Source organism: Entelurus aequoreus, linkage group LG26, assembly GCF_033978785.1.
Source record: "Entelurus aequoreus isolate RoL-2023_Sb linkage group LG26, RoL_Eaeq_v1.1, whole genome shotgun sequence".
Taxonomy (NCBI): domain Eukaryota; kingdom Metazoa; phylum Chordata; class Actinopteri; order Syngnathiformes; family Syngnathidae; genus Entelurus; species Entelurus aequoreus.
The window spans coordinates 34944503-34969652 of record NC_084756.1 but is presented as its reverse complement, the minus strand read 5'-3'; the positions used below and the strand labels follow the sequence as shown (position 1 = coordinate 34969652).

Sequence of the window (25150 nt, the reverse complement as noted above, 5' to 3'; positions counted from 1 at the left end):
ATATATATATATATATATATATATATATATATATATATATATATATATATATATATATATACAGTGTGTGTATATATATATATATATATATATATATATATATATATATATATGAATATACACACACATATATATAACATAAATATATAAACACAAACATATATATGTATATATATATATATGAATATACACACACATATATATACACATTTACTGTATATATATATGTAAAAGGAAAGGCCATGTAACACAGTGGCCTAGTGGTACCTACGCAGTGGCCTAGTGGTTAGAGTGCCTGCCCTGAGATCGGTAGGTTGTGAGATCAAACCCCGGCCGAGTCATACCAAAGACTATTAAAAATGGGAGCCATTAACTCCGCATCAGGGGTTGGAATTGGGGGTTAAATCACCAGAAATAATTCCCGGGCGCAGCACTGCTGCTGCTCACTACTCCCCTCACCTCCCAGGGGGTGAACAAGGGGATGGGTCAAATGCAGAGGACAGATTTAACCACACTTAGTGGGTGTGACAATCATTGGTATTTTAACTTTAAGATTAAGATTAAGATTAAAGTACCAATGATTGTCACACACACACTAGATGTGGTGAAATGTGTCCTCTGCATTAATTTAACTTAAGCCTAATCCATACCATTATCACATATTTGCTTGAGTCTATCTTCTTTATTTTATTATCACATATTTGCTTGAGTCTATCTTCTTTATTTTATTATCATTACAATAATAACAGATATTATTAAAAACACAATATTCAAAAATACACATTTACACACAGGCGGTCGCTGTTTGTCAATCGCCTAAATTTCGATCAGGCATATTCTCGGTGGCTTAATCATTTGGGGTCCTTGCGAGAAGCTCGGCGGCGGTGTCGCCATTAAGACAAATATAACAAAATAGGAGAGAAAAGTGAAGTAAATATTCAGTAAAAAATCAAGTCACTGGATGTTATTGGAACATCACTGGTCCAGCGATGAATCTTGAACTGCTCGGTAACTAAGAAAAGACTTACTTATTTCGAGAGCTCGTACCTTTTCTTACCTTCCTAAAATGTTTGTTATGGTTAGCGTCTTCAGCTAGCATAGCATGTGTGAGGACGTGACATATAACACAAATTGTGCATTTTATAACTTATTTTTTATCACCGCGTTCATTTTTTATTTAATGACTCAAATTTGCCCGGACTCGATTGTTACTGAAGGTTTGCTTTTAGAATGGGAACGGCGACGTGTCAGGTTGTCAACAAAGCTAACGCTAGCCGAGATCTTGCGTGTTTTATTTTCGTGTTAAGGTAAGAATCGTGTATTTTATTTGATATCTGAACGCTGTCCTCGTTAGTTCCAGTCAATAATGTCATGATCCATCCATCATGCATCTTCTTCCGCTTATCAGAGGTCGGGTCGCGGGGGCAGCAGCCTAAGCAGGGAAGCCCAGACTTTCCTTTCCCCAGCCAGCTCTTCCCGGGGGATCCCGAGGCGTTCCCAGGCCAGCCGGGAGACATAGTCATGATTTGTATGATATTACCCTGATTTACAAAGACTGGTTAGTGAGGAAGACTCCCTTTTTTATGTTATATCGTCGTTGTGGCTTGTGCAGCCCTTTGAGACACTCGTGATTTAGGGCTATATAAGTAAACATTGATTGATTGATTGACAAGTAAGAGTTGTGGGTAATCTAGTATAATAATAATAATAATAATACCTGGGATTTATATAGCGCTTTTCTAAGTACCCAAAGTCGCTTTTACATGTTAAAAACCCATCATTCATTCACACCTGGTGGTGGTAAGCTACTTTCGTAGCCACAGCTGCCCTGGGGTAGACTGACGGAATAGGTTGGATCTTTATTCATTCATTCAAATAATGTGAAGTGTGAAGTGAATTATATTTATATAGCGCTTTTGTCTAGTGACTCAAAGCTAGGGATGTCCGATAATGTTTTTTTTTGACGATATCCGATATTCCGATATTGTCCAACTCTTTAATTACCGATACCGATATCAACCGATACAGATATATACAGTCGTGGAATTAACACATTATTATGCCTTATTTGGACAACCAGGTATGGTGAAGATAAGGTACTTTTTAAAAAAAATGAATCAAATTAAATAAGATAAATAAATTAAAAACATTTTCTTGAATAAAAAAGAAAGTAAAACAATATAAAAACAGTTACATAGAAACTAGTAATGAATGAAAATGAGTCAAATTAAGTGTTAAAGGTTAGTACTATTAGTGGACCAGCAGCACGCACAATCATGTGTGCTTACGGACTGTATCCCTTGCAGACTGTATTGATAAATATTGATACATAATGTAGGAACCAGAATATTGATAACAGAGAGAAACAACCCTTTTGTGTGAATGAGTGGGGGAGGGAGGTTTTTTGGGTTGGTGCACTATTTGTAAGTGTATCTTGTGTTTTTTATGTTGATTTAATTTAAAAAAAAAACGATAATAAAAATACAGATACCGATAATTTCCGATATTATATTTTAAAGCATTTATCGTATCGGACATCTCTACTCAAAGCGCTTTTACATAATGAAACCCGATATCTAAGTTACATTTAAAGCAGTGTGGGTGGAGCTGGGAGCAGGTGGGTAAAGTGTCTTGCCCAAGGACACAACGGAAGCGACTATGATGGCAGAAGCGGGGATCGAACCTGGAACCCTCAAGTTGCCGTCACGGCCACTCTACCACCCGAGCTATACCGCCCCACAATAATTCATTCAAATAATGTGTTTCTTTGCAAGTTAAAAAAAAAATCCAACCCAAAATTCAGAAATTGGAATCATGTTTGAAAGTCTGTTTAATGCTTGGTGTCTTTTTTTATTTATTCCCCCAGAATCCTTTGGGCAGAACTACCCAGAGGTAAAAACAAACCCATAGATAAATAAACACCGATGTTGTGATGTTGGGCTGCACGATTAGGGTTAGGGTTAGAGTTAGAGTTAGGAGAAAAAGCATAATTGTGATTTTTCTCTCAAATTTCGACTGCGATTTTCAATTGATATTTTATACATTTAATTGCATATAATTGCAAAAATAACGAGTGCAGGAAGACCTATTACGTTCAGACCGTCAATCAACACGTTCTCGTCTCAAGGTGCCACACATTAGAAGAAAATGCAAAAAAATACTTTAAAGATACTTGGCTGACTCAGACTTTTTGCCTACATCATGCGCTTAAACTACAGTAATAACCGATACAAACTATACAGTGATTATAGTGTAATGTAATCATAGTATGTAATAATAATAATAAGGATATGAACTGGTAATTTACATTACTGTATAATTGTTTATCATTGTACTCTAATTAGAAGGTAAATAACTTTGTTATGCTAAATAAATAAACAAACAAAAACAATTGACTCATTTCTATAAGCAATAATTCAACTTAAATAACAATTGAACATTTTAAAGTGCTTTTTTCCCCCCAGAATGACAAAGTTAGATGTTGTCTTTTTGTGTATTGCCATCACGTGATCGCTCGTTCGTCCATGTTGATGGGCTCATATTGCCCATCCGATTTGAAGCTGAAATATTAACACCACGGGATATTTGGCTTTTGTAATCATATTTTTCCTCCTAACTTTGTTACTTTGCGACGCTTCTCATTGGCGGGTTGCGGGTATAGAGGTTGTCTGTACGTGCTTCCTGTGTGGGTAAAGCTGGCGGTCTCTCTCTCTCTCTCTCCGCCCACCGAGACAAAGATTGTAAATGACTGAAAAAAGATCTCATTGCGCTCAGTTATTTCTACTGTTAAATAAACGCAAGAGCGATGCACAGAGTGAGACGTCTTTCTCCTTGTTTGAAGCGCTTGGCTCAACAACTCTGATTGGCGAACATGCCGATGAGTGCAAAGAAAGAAAATAACAAAAAAAAAATCTTGCGGTTACTTTATCGCACTAATTGCAACTAGGGCTGCAACAACTAATCGATTAAATCGATTAAAATCGATTATAAAAATAGTTTGCGATTAATTTAGTCATCGATTCGTTGGATCTATGCTTTGCGCATGCGCAGAGGCAATTTTTATATGTATTTAATTTTTTTAAATTTATTTATTTTTATATTTTTTTTATAAACCTTTATTTATAAACTGCAACGTGTACAAACTGCTGAGAAACAATCAAAATAAGTATGGTGCCAGTATGCTGTTTTTTTCAATAAAATACTGGAAAGAATAGAAATGTAGTTTGTCTCTTTTATCCGACTATTAATCGAAGTATTAATCGATGATCAAATTAATCGTTAGATAGATAGATAGTACTTTATTGATTCCTCAGGAAAATTAAAATTCCAGTTGCAGCCCTAATTAAAACCTAGGTGTCGATTAATCGTGCAGCCCTTTTAGGCTTTAGCCACACATTAGCTTCTGTTCCCTTGTCTCGTCTTTGTGATCAGGAGGCAGATGGAACTCTCGACTGTATCAGCATGGCTCTCACCTGCACCTTCAACCGCTGGGGCACCCTGCTGGCGGTAGGCTGCAACGACGGCCGCATCGTCATCTGGGACTTCCTCACGCGGGGCATCGCCAAGATCATCAGCGCCCACATCCACCCGGTCTGCTCCTTATGGTAAAACAAACTAACCTTGATGTAACAGTAGCCACGTGTACAGGGGCAACATTTAGTCAATGTGGTCATAATTCGGGTTAGACTGTTACTGTGTACATGGACCCTGAAAAAAAAGATCCTATTATGACGTGCATTTTCATGCAACATACCTTAAATCGGAATACTTTGTTTTGACATGTGCAATACATACTGGAAATGGAAGAAGAAGAAGAAGCATTGATTCTGCTGTAAACAAACATGGCTCTGTGTAGGGCTGGGCGATATGGCCTTTTTTTAATATCTCGATATTTTTAGGCCATGTCACGATACACGATATATATCTCGATATTTTGCCTTAGCCTTGAATGAACACTTGATGCATATAATCACAGCTGTATGATGATTCTATGTGTCTACATTAAAACGTTCTTCTTCATACTGCATTAATATATGCTCATTTTATACTTTCATGCAGAGAGGGAAATCACAACTAAGTCAATTGACCAAAAGTGTATTTATTAAACAGTTATTAAGCAGTGGCACAAACATTCATGTCATTTCAAAACAGAAAGTGCAAGATTGTCAGAGACATTTTGAAACAAGCTGTTAGTGCACTTTTGTGCATGATGTCACTAAGATGACATATCAAAACAACACTAAATTAAAGTGCACTTTTTGTACAGAACGCCACTACAATAGTTTAAAACAAATAAAGTGCACTTTTGTGCATGATGTCACACAAGATATTTCAATAACTGTCAAATAAAAATGAGCTGCATAATAGGAAATCAAATAGTGTACGTCCTTCGCTATGTGGTAGGTTCCTGCGGACGTTATCTCCTTCTGTTGTTGACTACTTTTTTCATACGGTATTGATCTGTACAATGGTTGCTTGGGCATTTTTTGGGTGTGGCACCGAACGGAGATGTTGACATGCGGAGTTTCAAGCACTTTTCATTCTCTAACGGGTGACTTTTCAAATGATGCTACATATTAGCAGTAATGCAACTTTTTGTAGCAACGGTTTTGCCCCACACTTGACAAATTACGGTTGTCTGTTCGACATCTTCCCGCTTGAAGCCAAACCACCGCCAGACGATGGACCCCCTGCTGTTTTTCTTGGGAATTAATTCTTCCTTCATTTGTTACCAGATTCGCACCTTCTTTCTCTCGTATTACCACTCGCAGCACAGCTAACGTTACCCATGCCGCTACCTCTCTGCTCCGCGAGGGCGTATACGTATGTGACGTATGTAAGAAGGTGCGCTTGTTTTATGTCTCTGTGAGAAGGAGACAAGAAAAGAAGAGAAGAGCCTGTTGTGCAGGGGTCACCAACCTTTTTGAAACCAAGAGCTACTTCTTGGGTACTGATTAATGCGAAGGGCTACCAGTTTCAAAACACTTAAATAAATTGCCAGAAATAGCCAATTTGCTCAATTTACCTTTAACTCATGTTATTATTAATAAGTAATGATATTTACACTTAATTGAACGGTTTAAAAGAGAAGAAAACACGAAAAAAATGACAATTAAATTTTGAAACATAGTTTATCTTCAATTTCGACTCTTTAAAATTCAAAATTCAACAGAAAAAAAGAAGAGAAAAACTAGCTAATTTGAATCATTTTGAAAAAATTAAAAAAAGAATTTATGGAACATCATTAGTAATTTTTCCTGATTAAGATTAATTATAGAATTTTGATGACATGTTGTAAATAGGTTAAAATACAATCTGCACTTTGTTAGAATATATAACAAATTGGACCAAGCTATATTTCTAACAAAGACAAATCATTATTTCTTCTAGATTTTCCAGAACAAAAATTTTAAAAGAAATTCAAAAGACTTTGAAATAAGATTTAAATTTGATTCTACAGATTTTCTAGATTTGCCAGAATAATGTTTTTGAATTTTAATCATAATAAGTTTGAAGAAATATTTCACAAATATTCTTTGTCGAAAAAACAGAAGCTAAAATGAAGAATTAAATTAAAATGTATTTATTATTCTTTACAATAAAAAAAAATAATTTACTTGAACATTGATTTAAATTGTCAGGAAAGAAGAGGAAGTAATTTAAAAGGTAAAAAGGTATATGTGTTTAAAAATCCTAAAATCATTTTAAGGTTGTATTTTTTCTCTAAAATTGTCTTTCTGAAAGTTATAAGAAGCAAAGTAAAAAAATAAATGAATTTATTTAAACAAGTGAAGACCAAGTCTTTAAAATATTTTCTTGGATTTTCAAATTCAATTTGAGTTTTGTCTCTCTTAGAATTAAAAATGTCGGGCAAAGCGAGACCAGCTTGCTAGTAAATAAATAAAATTTAAAAAATAGAGGCAGCTCACTGGTAAGTGCTGCTATTTGAGCTATTTTTAGAACAGGCCAGCGGGCTACTCATCTGGTCCTTACGGGCTACCTGGTGCCCGCGGGCACCGCGTTGGTGACCCCTGCTGTAGTGTAATGCCCGCAGCTAAAAGCAACTACGTGAGAACGTATACTCGAATATCACGATATAGTCATTTTCTATATCGCACAGAGACAAACCTGCGATATATCGAGTATATCGATTTCTGCTTGTCTAACGTTGTCATGTTATTTATTTATCAATTTTTCCCTGTGTTCGCTGCTTTTGTTTTACCTCTCTTTTTGGAATGGAGCTGTCCTGTGCCCTGCATGTTGTGATACGTACGGGTTTCCGCGCGTCTTCATGTTACGACATTCCGTGTACTTTCCTGAGGTTATCAGTTTGCACTTGGAGGAGCTGTAAGGTCGTGAGTAAAACCGCTCGTTGTGACGACAACTGGATCCCTCCTTTTTTTAGTGACATCAACACTCCAGACTATATTTTTGTTTTTGCTAGTCTCGTTTTAAAGCAACAAACCCAACAGTATGTAACGCTACTTCTGTACATGTTGAATAGGGGTAAACAATTGCTTCATTCCGAGACTATTAGATTTAGTTCCCCCTAGACTACCAAAGTATAGCTGACGTCACAGACATGCGCAGTAAGGATAATTTCGACCCAAACTCCGGAAGAAGTGTTTACATGCGCTCCAATCTGAATGACTGTCGGCGTAAACCACCCTTCTCGATCGGAATGAAATTTTGATCCGAACGCGTGTGATGGGGTCAGAATATTAGGAATGGTGTGTTTACATGAAGCATTTTAAACTTTTAACCTGATTATTTGTGTCCATGTGCACATGGCTATAGCTAATGTTGTATTTGTCCAGTTGGAGTCGAGATGGCCACAAGCTGGTGAGTGCGTCCACAGACAATATCGTGTCGCAGTGGGACGTGCTGACTGGCGACTGTGACCAGCGCTTCCGTTTTCCCTCCCCCATCTTAAAACTGCAGTGCCACCCCAGAGACATGTAAGCGTGTGGTCTGCATACATGTTCAGACACAATGTGGACACCAACATGAGTGACACTGCTTCTCCCTTAGGGACAAGGTGCTGGTGTGTCCCATGAAGTCAGCCCCGGTCCTTTTGACTCTGTCCGACTCCAAACACGTCGTCCTGCCTGTGGACGATGACTCAGACCTGAATGTGGTGGCGGCCTTTGACAGGCGGGGGGAGTACACCTACACTGGGAATGCCAAAGGAAAGGTCAGCTCTCCAACAACTCACTGCTCAAAGCTCCCAATGTCCCGTTCGACAACAAATGTGAAACAAATGCTTCCGTGACTGTTGCAGATTCTGGTATTGAACACGAACACTCAGGAGCTGGTGGCATCATTCCGGGTGACCACTGGAACCAGCAACACCACCGCCATCAAGTCCATTGAATTTGCACGCAAGGGCAGGTGAGGGGACATAGCAAGTCTGACATTTAGTTCAACGTATTCTGGATACCAAACTGCAGCCCTTTCTGGCAGCAAACAAGTTGAGGGATGGGCAATAAGGCCTAAAATCTATATATATTAGGGGTGTAACGGTACACAAAAATTTCGGTTCGGTACGTACCTCAATTTAGAGGTCACGGTTCGGTTAATTTTCGGTACAGTAAGAAAACAACAAAATATACATTTTTGGGTTATTTATTTACCAAATTTGCAAAATCTTTCACCAAAAATATTTTTCTTTGTGGAAAATTTGATGTGAATTAATTGGAACCTTGGATAGGTCAATAATTCATAATAACATTGATTTTGATTCAGTATTATGTTTTGAGCAATGACAGTTTGAAAGAAAAAAAAACAGCTTTGTTTTATTAGTCAACATTGCAACTTTTTCTAAATTACATTTAACCTTTAAGCTTTTTTATTTCACTTTTGTTATGTTTTTGTTTATTTTAATAGTATTTTTAGAATGTGCCGTGGGCCTTTAAAACATTAGCTGTGGGCCGCAAATCACACTTTTGACACCCCTGCTATAGATAATAAAAAATTAAATGTGATAAATCTATGGATAAAAAGCAGAGCCTGGCGACGCATGCGCGTTTATCATAACTCTCTCTCTCTCTCTGTCTCTGCCCCTCCCTCACCAATGCTGCTGCACGCACAATTTGTTTTGTTTTTAACCCCTTCCTAACCCTGAACGTACATTGAAAATACACGCAACCCTAACTCAAAATGCTGGACATTTGAGGCATTTAAGAAACTCCGCCCTGACAGCTCCGCAAAAGAGGACATGTCCGGTGAAAAGAGGACGTATGGTCAGTCTATCCTAGCCCGTTAGCTGCTAGCATGCCGTGTGTTGTGCCTCGGTGTGCATTGTTTACACAACTTGCGTTACACTACTTAATATGTCCGTGTGGAAACTCGTTCGGTACACCTCCGAACCGGAACCCCCGTACCGAAACGGTTCAATACAAATACACGTACCGTTACACCCCTAATATATATATATATATATATATTGCAGGCTCCTGCAATAACGATGTACAGTATGTCACGGTATATTATTTGGTATATAAGTGACAATAGAAGCATTTCAGAACGGGTTACAAAGGCTCCTAATTTAGCTGCTGACGTATGCTGTGACATATTAAATAAATTCTAGCAATATTTAGGGTTGCACGATTGACATCGAAGTTTTAAATAGTGCGATTTTGTAACTGCAAGAGGCTGGCATTGTTTTTCTCTCCGCCGTCACGGCATTTCAGGGACAGACATGTTCCCCAATCAGAATTGAGTTTGTCTCTCGCTTCAAACAGGGAGAAAGACATCTCGCTCTGTGCAACGGTCTCAGCACCTGAGCGCGTTTATTTAACAGTGAAATGAACTGAAAACAGTGAGACCTCTTTTCAGTCCATCACAATCTTGTCTCGTTGGGCGGAGAGCGACTCAGCGAGGCCGCGACCACAGGAAGCCCGGACATAGAGCCTCGCAACTCGCCAGTGAGAAGTGCCGCAAAGTAACAAAAATTAAAAGGAAAAAAATATGATTACAAGGCCGAAGATCCTGGGTTTGGTAATATTTTAGCTTCAAATTGGATGCGCAATATGAGCCCATCAACATGGACAAACAAGTGGTCATGAGATGGCAACAAACAAAAGGACAATGTCCGACCTAGTTTTGCCAACTGGAAAAAAATGCACTTAAAAATGTTCAATATTTATTTAAGTTACATTTTTGCTTACAGAAATTAGTCTTTCATTTTTTTGGTTTATTTATTTAGGATAACAAAATTATTTATCTTCCAATTACAGTACAATGATAAACAATTCTACAGTAATTAGAAATACATTTTTTTAAATCATTTTAAATAGTTACTTGCATTATTAGTTTATTATAATTACTTTACATTATAAACAGTTGTATAGTATTGTATAGTTTTTATTAATTATTTCTTCAGTTTAAGAGCACGCTGTAGACAAAAGCTCTGAGTCCGTCTGCAGAAAGTAAATTATTGCATATTGTCGTGTGTGGCACCTTGAGACAAGAATATATTGAATAACAGTCTAGAAGAAACATGTTTTCCTTCAGTCCTTGTTATTGCAGTTTTATGCATTTATACGTATGAAATATAAAAATCGCAAATTAAATCGCAATTTTGGAGAGAAGTATTGCAATTAGTTTTTTTCTCAAACTCGTGCAGTCCTAGTATTATTTTTGGAAAACTATTATTCTACTTGCTAATTTACTGCTAAAAGGTGGTTACTTTTTGCTTCAACATGGTTCTATCTTTTTCTGTTAAAATGTAATAAGCACTTACTCATCTGTTGTTTAGCTACGTTACATTAGTTTTGCGCGATACTATAAATTTGAGTATCGATCCAACACCAAGGAGTTACAGGCGCAGTACTGGTCATACCAATGCTGATACTTGCACAATTTCAACATCATTGAATGTTTACATTTCTGATCACAATTATATTTAACAAAAACAGAGGATGGCGATGTAACAATATCAATAATATTTTTTTAATGATTTCCTACAAATGGCTCTGATTTAAATCTTTAGTTTTTTCTCCTTAAAGATGACCTGTGTCCAGGGACACAGTCCAAGTTTATAAACAATAAAAAAAAAAAAGGCTAAAAAAATGTTGATAGTAAAAAATACCAATCTTACCACTGTGGGATCGACCTGATAATATAATACTTGGTACCGGTACTGTCGATATTTGTATCGACCCGCCTACCTTTGTTTACATTCAACAGCTCTAGCTTGCAGTTAGCATACCCTGCTACGGTGTGTAGTGTAGCATGTTTAGCTATTGTTCGTCCTCCATGGATGATACTTGTAAGAAACATGGTTTATTTTCCACTATGGAGCTGACAATTACTGACTTAGAAGTGACTTCTCACTGTGGAGGGACATTAACCGCTAGCGAGAATGCTACATTGATTCGCTTGTCACTGTCACATTTACGGGACATGAATTATCACGTTATAACAATAGTAATAAATGCTCTATCGTCGACCAAATTGATATTATTTATATTGTATAACATCTATATGTGCAACCCTGGTCTGAACTATGTGCACCCTCTGCTGGTTGCTGCCACTTTGTAAAATCTATTTGTGCTTCATGACACCTACAGATCAGTGAAATTCTCCTTGATTGGTATTCACTCCATGTCCTGTTTTGCAGTTGCTTCCTCATTAACACGGCAGACCGAATCATCCGAGTCTACGACGGCAGGGAAATTCTGACCTGCGGTCGAGACGGTGAGCCGGAGCCGATGCAGAAACTACAAGACCTGGTCAACAGGTGCGCCATCAACTGACTGGACTTTATCAGGCAAACTGTGAACATGTTTGCTAGTATATACCATAATGAGAGATCTAGAAATAGTACATGTACCGGTAGGTTTAGTAGATTCTGGAAATAGTGACTTTTAGTCATTTGTAGTACAGTGTAGCTGCAAAGTATTTCCAGCGCTTCACTTTTTCCACATTTTATGTTAAGGCCTTATTCCAAAATTGAATACATTTTTTGTTGTCCTCAAAATTCGCATTCAATACCCCATAATGACAATGTAAAAACGTTTTTTTTTCCAGAAATGTTTGAAAATGCACTAAAAAAAACAAGAAATCACATGTACATAAGTATTTACAGCCTTTGCTCAATACTTTGTTGATGCGTCTTTTGGCAGCAATTACAGCTTCAAGTCTTTTTGAATATGATGCCACAAGCCTGGCACGCCTATCTTTGGACACTTTCGCCCATTCCTCTTTGCAGCACCCATCAAGCTCTATCAGGTTGGATGGGAAGCGTTGATGCGCAGCCATTTTTTAGAGCTCTCCAGAGATGTCTAAATCAGATTCAAGTCTGGGCTTTGGTTGGGCCACTCAAGGACATTTACAGAGTTGTCCTGAAGCCATTCCTTTGATATCTTTCCTGTGTGATTGAGGTCGTTGTCCTGCTGAAAGATGAACCGTCACCCCAGTCAGAGTTCAATAGCGCTCCGGAGTAGGTTTTCATCCAGGATGTCTCTGTACATTGCTGCATTCATCTTTCCCTCTACCCTGACTAGTCTCCCAGTTTCTGCCACTGAAAACCATCCCCACACCATGATGCTGCCACCACCTTGCTTCACTGTAGGGATGGTATTGACCTGGTGTCTGATTTCCTCTAAACATCACTCCTGGCATTCACACCAAAGACTTTAATCTTTGTCTCATCAGACCAAAGAATTTAGTTTCTCATGTTCTGAGAGTCTTTCAGGTGCATTTTGGCAAACTTTTTACTAATGAATGGCTTCCGTCTGGCCACTCTACCATACAGGCCTGATTGGTGGATTGCTGCAGAGATGGTTGTCCTTATGGAAGGTTCTCCTCTCTCCACAGAGGAATTCTGTAGCTCTGACAGAGTGACCATCGGGTTCTTGGTCACCTCCCTGACTAGGGCCCTTCTCTGCCGATCGCTCATTTTATACAGCCAGACAGTTATTGGAAGAGTCCTGGTGGTTCCAAACTTCTTCCATTTACGGATGATTGATCGATTGATTGAAACTTTTATCAGTAGATTGCACAGTACAGTACATATTCCGTACAATTCATGGAGGCTACTGTGCTCATTGAGACCTTCAAGGCAGCAGATTCATTTTCTGTACCCTTCCCCAGATTTGTGCCTTGAGACAATCCTGTCTCGGAGGTCTTCAGACAATTCATTCGACTTCATTCTTGGTTTGTGCTCAAGTGTGGGACCTTAGATATAGACAGGTGTGTGCCTTTCCAAATCACGTCCAAACAACTGAATTTACCACTTCGACTTCAAATATAGAGATGAGGGTCTTTAATTTGACCTGCTGCTGTACTCTGTCTCAAAGTGTAACATGTGCTCAATGTTTCCTTACCATTATTGCTATGTTGTCTATTACCATTATTGCTATGATGTCTATTACCATTGTTGGTATATTCATTATTCTTACATTGTTGATACAAATGATTGTTACAGTGTAATAATTATTGTTACCTGTGGTAATGCCACTATGATACAACATCTGTATTATAATCCTTGAACAAAGTGAGAGTGAAACTCATGTGAATAATCACTGAATGGAGAACTGGGGGTGGGATTAAATAAGTTATTTTCTTCCCACTCCCTTTCAGGCAAAACTGGACAATAATGCACTATATTAGTTTATATTATTATGTTTTGTCAACTTGTACGTTTTTGTCATTGCCTGAAATAAATAAATAAATAAATGAAATGAAAAATTTTTTTTATATATATTTTATTTTGGAATAAATATATATTATCGGCCGATAAATGCTTTAAAATGTAATATCGGAAATTATCGGTATCGGTTTCATAATAATCGGTATCGGTTTCTAAAAGTAAAATGTATGACGTTTTAAAACGCCGCTGTGTACACGGACATAGGGAGAGGTACAGAGTGCCAATAAACCTTAAAGGCATTTCCTTTGCGTGCGTGCCGTCCGAGACACATAATATCTACCGGCTGTTCTCATCACAAATTAATGCAAGGCATACTTGGTCAACAGCCGTACAGGTCACACTGAGGGTGACCGTATAAACAACTTTAACACTGTTACAAATATGCGCCACACTGTAAACCCACACCAAACAAGAATGACAAACACATTTCGGGAGAACATCCGCACCGTAGCACAACATAAACACAACAGCACAAATACCCAGAATCCCTTGCAGTACTAACTCTTTCGGGACGCTACAATATAAACCCCCCCACTACCCCCTATTCCCACCCACCCCAACCCCGCCCACCTCAACCTCTTCATAGTCTCTCTCAGGGAGAGCATGTCCCAAATTTCAAGCTGCTGTTTGGATAGATAGATAGATAGATAGTACTTTGATTCCTTCAGGAGAGTTCCCTCAGAAAAATTAAAATTCCAGCAGCCGTGTACAGAATTGAGATCGAATTTAAAAAGTAAAAAGTAAATAATGGGGGTATAAATGGAAACAGAATAGAAAAATATTACAATAAGAATAAAAATAAAAAGCAACAATGAGAATAAAAATATAACAGTAAAATAAGAATATAACAAGAAAAACTAGGCAGTAGTGACCATGTTATGAAAAAGTATTGCACTGTTATTGTTTTGAGGCATGTTAAAAAAAATAATGCACTTTGTGGCTTCAATAATAAATATGGCAGTGCCATGTTGGCATTTTTTTCCATAACTTGAGTTCATTTATTTTGGAAAACCTTGTTACATTGTTTAATGCATCCAGCGGGGCATCACAACAACATTAGGCATATTAATTTGTTAATTCCACGACTGTATGTATCGGTTGATATCCGTAATTAAGAGTTGGACAATATTGAGATATCGGTAAAAAAGCCATTATCGGACATCTCTAGCTGTAACATAAAATGTGGAAAAAGTGACTCGCTGTGAATACTTTCTGGATGAACTGTAACCCTTAACACTTTTTCAATGTGGTCCTCAATGTTGCTCATCTGCTGATTCTCTCGTCTTACCGTCTGCTGATGTTTCCAATGTTCAGGACACCTTGGAAGCGCTGCTGCTTCTCTGGAGATGGCGAGTACATTGTCGCCGGCTCGGCACGACAGCATGCGTTGTACATCTGGGAGAAGAGCATCGGCAACCTGGTGAAGATCCTACACGGAACCAGAGGAGAGCTGCTGCTAGATGTTGCTGTAAGAACATCCTGGAATATGTGCTGTTGTACTTGCACTCAGCTCACCTTTCTCCCATGTGCAGTGGCATCCTGTACGTCCCATTATCGCTTCCATTTCAAGTGGTGTGGTGTCCATCTGGGCCCAGAACCAAGTGGTTAGTAGGAATGAGCGGCGCCTCTTCTCCAGCACGGCGGCTAAGCTACAAAAAAACGTTTAACATGCAACTGGTTTTTGTCTGCAGGAAAACTGGAGCGCTTTTGCTCCAGACTTCAAGGAACTGGATGAGAACGTCGAGTATGAGGAGAGAGAGTCTGAGTTTGACATTGAGGACGAAGACAAGAGTGAACCAGAGCAGACAGGTAATAAGAAAAACTACGCCGCGTGCCAGCAAATTGAAGGTTCTTGGTTCAATCCGCAGCTTCTGCAATCCGAGTCACATCCGTAGTGTCCTCGAGCAAGACATATATATGGAAATAATATGTATCAATAAAATACTGTAACTTGTTTTACTAAATGTATTATTTCTTTCTATGTTGGCAGAAAAATATATGTGTACTCCATGCAATCGCAAATTTTGCTAACTTAAATATTGTCTTATCATGCAAAAATATTTGATCAAACATTGAAAACATTTTGTCAATAGAAATAAATACTAATAATAATGATTTCAAAGCAAGTTATCCATTAATTTGTGCAATGTAAAAGTAGCAATAGATTCAATGGTAAAATTGTGACATTTACTGTGGTTTTTAAAACCTTTTTCTCTAAATGAAAAAAACAGTACTTTTTTACTGTAATAAACTGGTGCAGTTTTGACATTTACAGTAATACACCGAAAAATCTACAGTTGTTGATTTGCGATTAAAAAAAACAAACTGGCAGCTCAGGTGTCAAAATGTTACTGTAAAAATGCAGGTTTTTTTTATTTAAAGTAAAAAAATTAATGTACATTTTACAGTAAAATTCTGGCAACTGAGCTGCCTTTTTTTAACCATAAAAACAGCAGTACTGTTTTTCTATTTACGGTAATATACACTAAATTTTGAGGTGAAATTATTGCAACTTAGCGTGTCCGCCCTGAGATTGGTAGGTTGTGAGTTCAAACCCCGGCCGAGTCATACCAAAGACTATAAAAATGGGAGCCATTACCTCCCTGCTTGGCACTCAGCATCAAGGGTTGGAATTGGGGGTTAAATCACCAAAATGATTCCCGGGCACGGCCACCGCTGCTGCTCACTGCTCCCCTCACCTCCCAGGGGGTGAACAAGGGTGATGGGTCAAATGCAGAGGATAATTTCGCCACACCTAGTGTGTGTGTGTGACAATCATTGGCACTTTAACTTTAACGTAAAATTTTGAGGTGAAATTATTGCAATTTACCATATTTTTTTTACATTTTAGTTTAAACATAATCTAGTAATAAAATGCATAAAGAAATTGTGTAATAATAGTGTTCACTGTTAAAAATGGCCCTCTGGGGCCAAACATAACTGCGATGTGGCCCTCAGTGAAAACGACTTTGACACCTCTGCATTAAACCAACTCAGACTCAACCCGCCTCTATTGCAGGTGCAGACGCAGCAGAAGACGAGGAAGTGGACGTCACCACGGTGGACCCCATAGTGGCTTTTTGCAGCAGGTGAGGAAGACTATTGGCCCTTGGTCCAACAGTGTGAGACCCCACAAACCGCACTTTAAAGTTTACCAACGAAAAACTGCTCATGAGCATTTTTTTTTTAAACAAAAAAGCATTTTCTCATCGATAAAGTGATATATATATATATATATATATATATATATATATATATATATATATATATATATATATATATATATATATATATATATATATATATATATATATATATATATATATATATATATATACCGTATTTTTCGGACTATAAGTCGCAGTTTTTTTTCATAGTTTGGCCGGGGGTGCGACTTATACTCAGGAGCGACTTATGTGTGAAATTATTAACACATTAGCGTAAAATATCAAATAATATTATTTATCTCATTGACGTAAAAGACTAGACGTATAAGATTTCATGGGATTTAGCGATTAGGAGTGACAGATTGTTTGGTAAACGTATAGCATGTTCTATATGTTATAGTTATTTGAATGACTCTTACCATAATATGTTACGTTAACATACCAGGCACCTTCTCAGTTGCTTATTTATAAGGGCTGCAAATCTTTGGGTGTCCCACGATTCGATTCAATATCGATTCTTGGGGTCACGATTCGATTATAAATCGATTTTTTTCGATTAAATGCGATTCTCGATTCAAAAACGATATTTTTACGATTCAAAAGGATTCTCTATTCATACAATACATAGATTTCAGCAGGATCTACCCCAGTCTGCTGACATGCAAGCAGAGTAGGAGATTTTTGTAAAAAGCTTTTATAATTGTAAAGGACAATGTTTTATCAACTGATTGCAATAATGTACATTTGTTTTAACTATTAAATGAACCAAAAATATGACTTATTTTACCTTTGTGAAAATATTGGACACAGTGTGTTGTCAAGCTTATGAGATGCGATGCAAGTGTAAGCCACTGTGACACTATTGTTCTTTTTTTACATTTTTATAAATGTCTAATGATAATGTCAATGAGGGATTTTTAATCACTGCTATGTTGAAATTGTAACTAATATTGATACTGTTGTTGATAATATTCATTTTTGTTTCACTACTTTTGGATTGTTCTGTGTCGTGTTTGTGTCTCCTCAATTGCTCTGTTTGTTGCTGTTCTGAGTGTTGCTGGGTCGGCTTTGCTTTTGGAATTGGATTGCATTGTTATGGTATTGCTTTGTATTATTTTGTTGGATTGATTAATAAAAAAATAAATAAAAAAAAAATAAAATATAAATCGATTTTGGAAAAATGAGAATCGATACTGAATAGATTTTTTTCCCACACCCCTATTATTTATGCCTCATATAACGTACACTTATTCAGCCTGTTGTTCACTATTCTTTATTTATTTTAAATTGCCTTTCAAATGTCCATTCTTGGTGTTGGCTTTTATCAAATAAATTTCCCCCAAAAATGCGACTTATACCCCAGTGCGACTTATATATGTTTTTTTCCTTCTTTATTATGCATTTTCGGCTGGTGCGACTTCTACTCCGGAGCGACTTATACTCTGAAAAATACGGTACATACAGCCCGGCCAATTAGTTTTAACCCAATGCAGCCCCCGAGTCAAAAGGTTTGGGGACCCCTGATGTTGTTGATTATATCTTACTTTAGAAAAGAGAAGTGTTGGATACTTCTCTTGCTGCCTTATTTGTATTTGACTTTATTAAATGTTTGGGTTGAATTTGACTAAACAAAACCAGTTTTCTTTCAGGTAATATAGAAATTCATCACACCTGTTTATTTTATGGAGGAATGCAGTTACTCATATCACTGGCGCCTAATGTTATTAAAAAAGTACTGATTTTGAATCAAGAATCGTTCCTGACTCGAATCGTTACCCCCAAGAACCGAATCACACCCCTTGTTCCTGTATGATCATGACAATTTACAGTTTACAATGTTCATGTAAGCTGAATGGAAGTCTTTGGTCTTGTTCATGTCCCGACAGTGACGAGGAGCTGGAGGATTACAAGGCTTTGTTGTACCTGCCCATCGCCCCTGAGGTGGAGGACCCCGAAGAAAACCCCTTCGGCCCGCCGCCAGACACCCAGGCACAGGCCGGAGCCACAGAGGAGGCTGGCGGCGACAAAAAGCCACGGCAGCCTTCTTCTGAAGGAGGCCCGGCCAAAAAGAAGGCCCGCACTACCAACATTGAACTGCAGGGGGTGCCTGTTGACGGTGAGAACCGTGCGTGTCACATTGGCACACACCACCTCTGATGACTCCCTCCATGCCAACATATCTTCTCACTAAGTCTGTGCCAGTCTGTGACTGTGTGTCATTCAACCCTCAGAGGTGCACCCCCTGCTGGGAGTGAAGGGGGATAGCAAGTCTAAGAAGAAGGCAGCCGGCCGGCCCAAAGGCTCCAAAGGTAAAGACAAAGACTTCGCCTTCAGGCCCAAGCCCTTCAGGGGCGAGCGGCCCTCCTTCACCATGGAGGTCCTGGGCAGCTCTGGCCCGGGAGGAGTAGGAGGAGGAGGAGGAGGAGGGATGAAGGGCAGGGCAGAAGGGGGCCTGGTGCCAGGTAAGCGTGCCTCTGCCCCCGCTGCTGCTGCTGAGGGGGGGCTTTGCTGGTCCTTCTGCCCTGCTACACCAGCTCAGCCTGTCTCCAAGCACCCCCACCCCTCTTTGTGCTGCTTCCTCCCAATAATCACAACCCGCCGCCGGGGTCCAGATGAGCCCACAAATTTTGCATGTGCACCTGCAGCTGCTCTGAAGCCACAGTCTGACTCATGTAATCACAAACAGGAGGTCCTCCATATTTGTACCACTTCTCTTACAGGCCTGTAAGTCAGGCCGCTGATTCATTATCACGATTAATTTCTATTTTAGAAAGATCGTTATCCTTGTGGATGGTTCCGGTGACTTAGATCAAATGTTGGCATTTTTATTTGGCATTTTTCTTTGATGCACTGCCATCAGAATAGACTTAGTGGACGTTATCTGCAAAAAGTTAACTAAACAAAAAACTATTCTTCCACTGTGCATATATAATTAGTATTATTTTTGTACATTATCAATAATATTTAGGAGTGCAACATGTAATGGCTTCCTGCTGGTGATGTGCGGATGGATACTGATATATATATACCGGTGTATATATACTGTATATGTCTATATATATATATATTAGAGATGTCCAATAATATCGGCCTGCTGATATTATCGGCCGATAAATGCTTTAAAATGTAATATCGGAAATTATCGGTATCGTTTTTTTTATTATCGGTTATTATTATTATTATTATTATTTTTTTAATTAAATCAACATAAAAAACACAAGATACACTTACAATTAGTGCACCAACCCCAAAAAAAACTCCCTCCCCCATTCACACAAAAGGGTTGTTTCTTTCTGTTATTAATATTCTGCTTCCTACATTATATATCAATATATATCAATACAGTCTGCAAGGGATACAGTCCGTAAGCACACATGATTGTGCGTGCTGCTGGTCCACTGATAGTACTGACCTTTAACAGTTAATTTTACTCATTTTCATTCATTACTAGTTTCTATGTAACTGTTTTTATATGATTTACTTTCTTTTTTTATACAAGAAAATGTTTTTAATTTATTTATCTTATTTTATTTAATTAATTTTTTTTAAAAGGACCTTATCTTCTCCATACCTGGTTGTCCAAATTAGGTATAATAATGTGTTAATTCCACGACTGTATATATCGGTATCGGTTGATATCGGTATCAGTAATTAAGAGTTGGACAATATCGGAATATCGGATATCGGCAAAAAAGCCATTATCGGACATCCCTAATATATATATATATATACATATATATATATATATATATATATATATATATATATATATATATATATATATATATATATATATATATATATATATATATATATATATATATATATATATATATATATATTAGGGATGTCCGATAATGGCTTTTTTGCCGATATCCTATATTCCGATATTGTCCAACTCTTTAATTACCGATACCGATATCAACCGATACCGATATCAACCGATATATGCAGTCGTGGAATTAACACATTATTATGCCTAATTTGGACAACCATGTATGGTGAAGATAAGGTACTTTTTAAAAATAATAATAAAATAAGATAACTAAATTAAAAACATTTTCTTGAATAAAAAAGAAAGTAAAACAATATAAAAACAGTTACATAGAAACTAGTAATGAATGAAAATGAGTAAAATGAAGTGTTAAAGGTTAGTACTATTAGTGGAGCAGCAGCACGCACAATCATGTGTGCTTACGGACTGTATCCCTTGCAGACTGTATTGATATATATTGATATATAATGTAGGAACCAGAATATTGATAACAGAAAGAAATGGGGGGAGGGAGGTTTTTTGGGTTGGTGCACTAATTGTAAGTGTATCTTGTGTTTTTTATGTTGATTTAATAAAAAAAAAAAAAAAAAAAAAAAAAAACCCGATACAGATAATAAAAAAAAACGATGCCGATAATTTCCGATATTACATTTTAACGCATTTATCGGCCGATATTATCGGACATCCCTAATATATATATATATATATATATATATATATATATATATATATATATATATATATACTGATTCTTAAAACAAAATATCGATACTTTAGTTCAGGGGTGTCCAAACTTTTTCCACCAAGGGCTGCATACTAGAAAGTCAAAGTATATGGGGGCCATACAGATATTGTTTTTATTTAAAAAACAGATATTGTGTCAGCTTTGTATTATAGCTGACTAGGTATTAATCATTAGAACATTTGAGGTTTTTCTCGTTACATAGCGATTTTTTTTATTTTTTTTATTTTTACATTTCACTTTTTTTTTCTCCATTTAGGAATTTAATAATAATAATGATGTGATTGCGTAACTGCATACCTTAGTGTGTCAAAAATTCTACCTGTATGAAAATATTAATGTTCAGTTATATATTTAACAGGGTTTATCATTGTAATTTTTCAAACTGATTACTTCAACAGTTAGTATTTAGGTTTTTAATTAACTAAACAATTTTTTTTTTTTAATGCTAAAACAGATTTTATATATTTTTAAAGACAAAATATAGATAACCAAGTATATTATTAATTATTAGTTTTTAAAATGTTCAGCTTTTTCTTAATTACATTCTGATTTTTTGCTCTTTTTTTTCTTACATTTTTACTGTTGTTTTTGTATGTTATTATTTAAAAAAACACCTTTAAATTTTAGCGGACACATTAGGTATATTTGCACAAAGTATCGGATTGGTATCTCCGACGCAAGCCTGAATTTTACTCGCTATCGGGTCGGAAAGAAAATCAGTGGTATCTCACACCACTACTTCCTGACCATGACCATGCTAAACAAAAGTGAGCATTATAACTCCTACTTATTTGTAAAGGCACATTTTTAGATACAGCTCTTGTGTTGGTGTATAGCAGCAGTGTCCAAAGGGCGGCCCGTGGGCCATATGTAGCCTGTAGCATAATTGTTAGCATTTTAATATTAGCATGCAATCTTTTTTTTTGCTAATTTTGCAGGTATACATCTCATTGTCAAATATTGTTATTGAATGATACCTGTTAGTATGATAGCTTTTTTATTTAATTTAATTTTTTCACATTTTGATACTTCATGTATGCTAATGTTAGCAGGCTAGCATTTTAAACACTTTTTTTTTCAAGTACATATCTCAGAGTAAAATATTTTGTTACTTAACCCATGCTAGAGTTAACAGTTTAGCATGCTAGATTTTTTAGTTAATTTAGCAGGTATACACCTCAGTGTCATATATTTTGGTATTTCACTCATGCTAACTGTAAGCATGTTATTGTTAGCTTTTTTAGCTCATATTTTTCATTACTTGACACTTAGTGTCCGCCCTGAGATGGGTAGGTCGTGAGTTCAAACCCCAGCCGAGTCATACCAAAGACTATAAAAATGGGAGCCATTACCTCCCTGCTTGACACTCAGCATCAAGGGTTGGAATTGGGGGTTAAATCACAAAAAATTATCCCCGGGCGCGGCCACCGCTGCTGCTCACTGCTCCCCTCACCTCCCTGGGGGTGATCAAGGGTGATGGGTCAAATGCAGAGAATAATTTCGCAACACCTAGTGTGTGTGTGACAATCATTGGTACTTTAACATATCAAAAACGAATTTAATATTATTATTAATTATTAGTTAGAACATTTCAGGTTTTTCTACGGAGCCCCTAAAGGGACATGGACGTGCGCACGAGAAAACGTTTTATAAAGTTATTAAAAAAATATAATTTTTTATTTTATTTTATTTTTTAGACATGTATCTTGCGCACGAGAAACTATCTCGTGCGCACAAGATACATGTGTAAAAAAAAAAATTTTTTTTTTTTTTTTTTTTTAGACATTTATTTCGTGCGCACGAGATACATGTCTAAAAAAAATGAATAAAATAAAATTATAATTTTTGAAATTTTTTTATAACTTTATAAAAAGTTTCTCGTGCGCACAAGATACATGTCTAAAAAAAAATAAATAAAAAAAAATAATTATAAAAATTTTTTTTGCCCCCGTGTCCCTTTAGGAGCTCCATATTTTTCTCATTACATACCAATTTTTTAAAACTTTTTTCTTACATGTTTAATGTTTTTTTCCACATGTAAGATAGGATAATATAAAAATATATATTGCATAACTGCATCCAGCGTGCCAACTGTTAGTATTTCAGTTTGGCTCAGGCTCTTCTGCTTTCATGTGAAATTTCGACCAAAATTGCATTTTCTAGTTCTTTAAAAAAAAAAAAATCTTAAAACTGGTTTTTAATCAATCAATCAATCAGCTTTATTGTCCATTCTTACATGTACAAGACACATAAGAACTGAAATTACATTTTCGGCACAATCCCGCTAAGAGCAGACATACGTTACAGGGAGACAAGACGGGACCGCCAACGGATCAGCCTCACTTAGGCGCTCCTCAAAAAGGTGGGAAAAAGGTGACATTGGGGGGAGGGTGGAAGTAAAAAAAATATCAGTCTGAGGCTGGACCCTCAGGAATGGTCCAGACTGAGTCCGAGGAAAAAAACCTCACATAGCATGGCACACATAAACAAGGTACATTTAATCACAACAAACTCGCAACAAAGTCATCCAACAGAACCTTGGAGGCCAGCAGCTGCTGTTGAGCGCTGCTCAGCCCCCACAACCCCGGAGGAATAAAGCAGTGGTGAAGGCGTTGATTGGGGAAGGGTATGTGCGTGCATGTATGCCCAATTAACTTGGGTGAGATGTTGGATTGTCTTTATGGGCCGAGGCCCATAAAGACAATCCAAAAAGTCGTTTAAAGTCGTTTAAAGGTGAAAACGACCAAAATGCCCCCCGCGTCCTTTGTTTTGTCAGTCTGTGGCCCTCAGTGGGAAAAGTTTGGTGTATAATGTCCAGACTGTGGCTTCATGACTTAAAAGATCTCACTAATTGGATATGAGAACTTGAGTAAAGTGGCAGATTGGCGTCACAGCGGCCGACGGTGGGTTGGTGCAAGTATTTGGCGAGCGTACGTCTACTTCCTGCTTGGCCTTTGACCCTCCTGCTCCCACTCCCGCCTTGCGCCTTTGACCTTGTTGGGTGACCTGAAGTTCCGCTGCTCACTTTCTGTCTATTAGGAGACTGACTGGATCCCGCAAACACATACTTGATTGCCTAGAAGTTTCTTTTTTTTTTTAGCAATGCACATTTTGAATGATGGCACGTTTACCGTGGTGCTAATTGTTGCCAGTGCGCATGCGTGACATCACTCGCTCCTCCGCAGGGACCCTGGTGACGCAGGCGTACAAGCAGCACGACATCGGAGGGATGGACTGAACCGCCGGGCCACAGGACCGTGACAGACACACGGAGACCGGCTGTCACGTACAGACTTTGTTGGGTGGGTGCACTCTTTCCACTCCCACCAGGGAACGTTTCACAGCTCAGCCCACTGACACCAGAGATCGCCTGGCCTCCTTTCTCACGTATAGAACTTGTGGTTTGTGTACTTTGTGCTTTTTATACATTAAAACATTTTTGATTCATAAGTGACAACCTGTTTGTGACATAGTTTTACAATTCGCATTACTTTGTCCTAACCAGAATAAACCGGCAAAAATAAAACGTAAATACAGTACATAGATTGTACATAATGGAAAAAAACAGGACAATTTGTGCTTTTAATACATTAAAACATTTTGATTCATAAGTAGGGATGTCCGATAATGGCTTTTTTGCCGATATTCCGATATTGTCCAACTCTTAATTACCGATACCGATATAAACCGATACCGATATATACAGTCGTGGAATTAACACATTATTATGCCTAATTTGGACAACCAGGTATGGTGAACATAAGGTCCTTTTCTAAAAAATTAATAAAATAAAATAAGATAAATAA

General features: G+C 37.4%; 1 protein-coding gene across 2 annotated transcripts; it reads left to right on the top strand.

The window, feature by feature from the left end:
• Nucleotides 1–841: 841 nt before the first annotated feature.
• On the top strand, nucleotides 842–24813 carry rbbp5 (retinoblastoma binding protein 5). Of its 2 annotated transcripts, none has more exons than XM_062038129.1 (14): nucleotides 842–1008; nucleotides 2867–2892; nucleotides 4432–4604; nucleotides 7818–7958; nucleotides 8032–8194; nucleotides 8282–8391; nucleotides 11624–11743; nucleotides 14972–15125; nucleotides 15190–15261; nucleotides 15349–15466; nucleotides 16677–16746; nucleotides 18711–18940; nucleotides 19056–19286; nucleotides 24530–24813. In XM_062038129.1, exons 1-14 carry the CDS (start codon nucleotides 990–992, stop codon nucleotides 24580–24582), a joined length of 1680 nt encoding a protein of 559 aa, XP_061894113.1. In that variant the 5' UTR covers nucleotides 842–989; the 3' UTR covers nucleotides 24583–24813. The 2 variants fall into 2 exon arrangements, with proteins under 2 accessions (XP_061894113.1, XP_061894114.1); XM_062038130.1 differs by having other exon boundaries at nucleotides 843–1008; nucleotides 19056–19133; nucleotides 24530–24810.
• Nucleotides 24814–25150: the final 337 nt, after the last annotated feature.

Excerpts from the sequence above, each read along its gene's own strand:
- rbbp5 (XM_062038129.1), top strand. Across the intron at positions 7,959-8,031 it reads CAGTGCCACCCCAGAGACAT|GGACAAGGTGCTGGTGTGTC; the intron begins GTAAGCGTGTGG and ends CTTCTCCCTTAG. Across the intron at positions 8,392-11,623 it reads GAATTTGCACGCAAGGGCAG|TTGCTTCCTCATTAACACGG; the intron begins GTGAGGGGACAT and ends CCTGTTTTGCAG.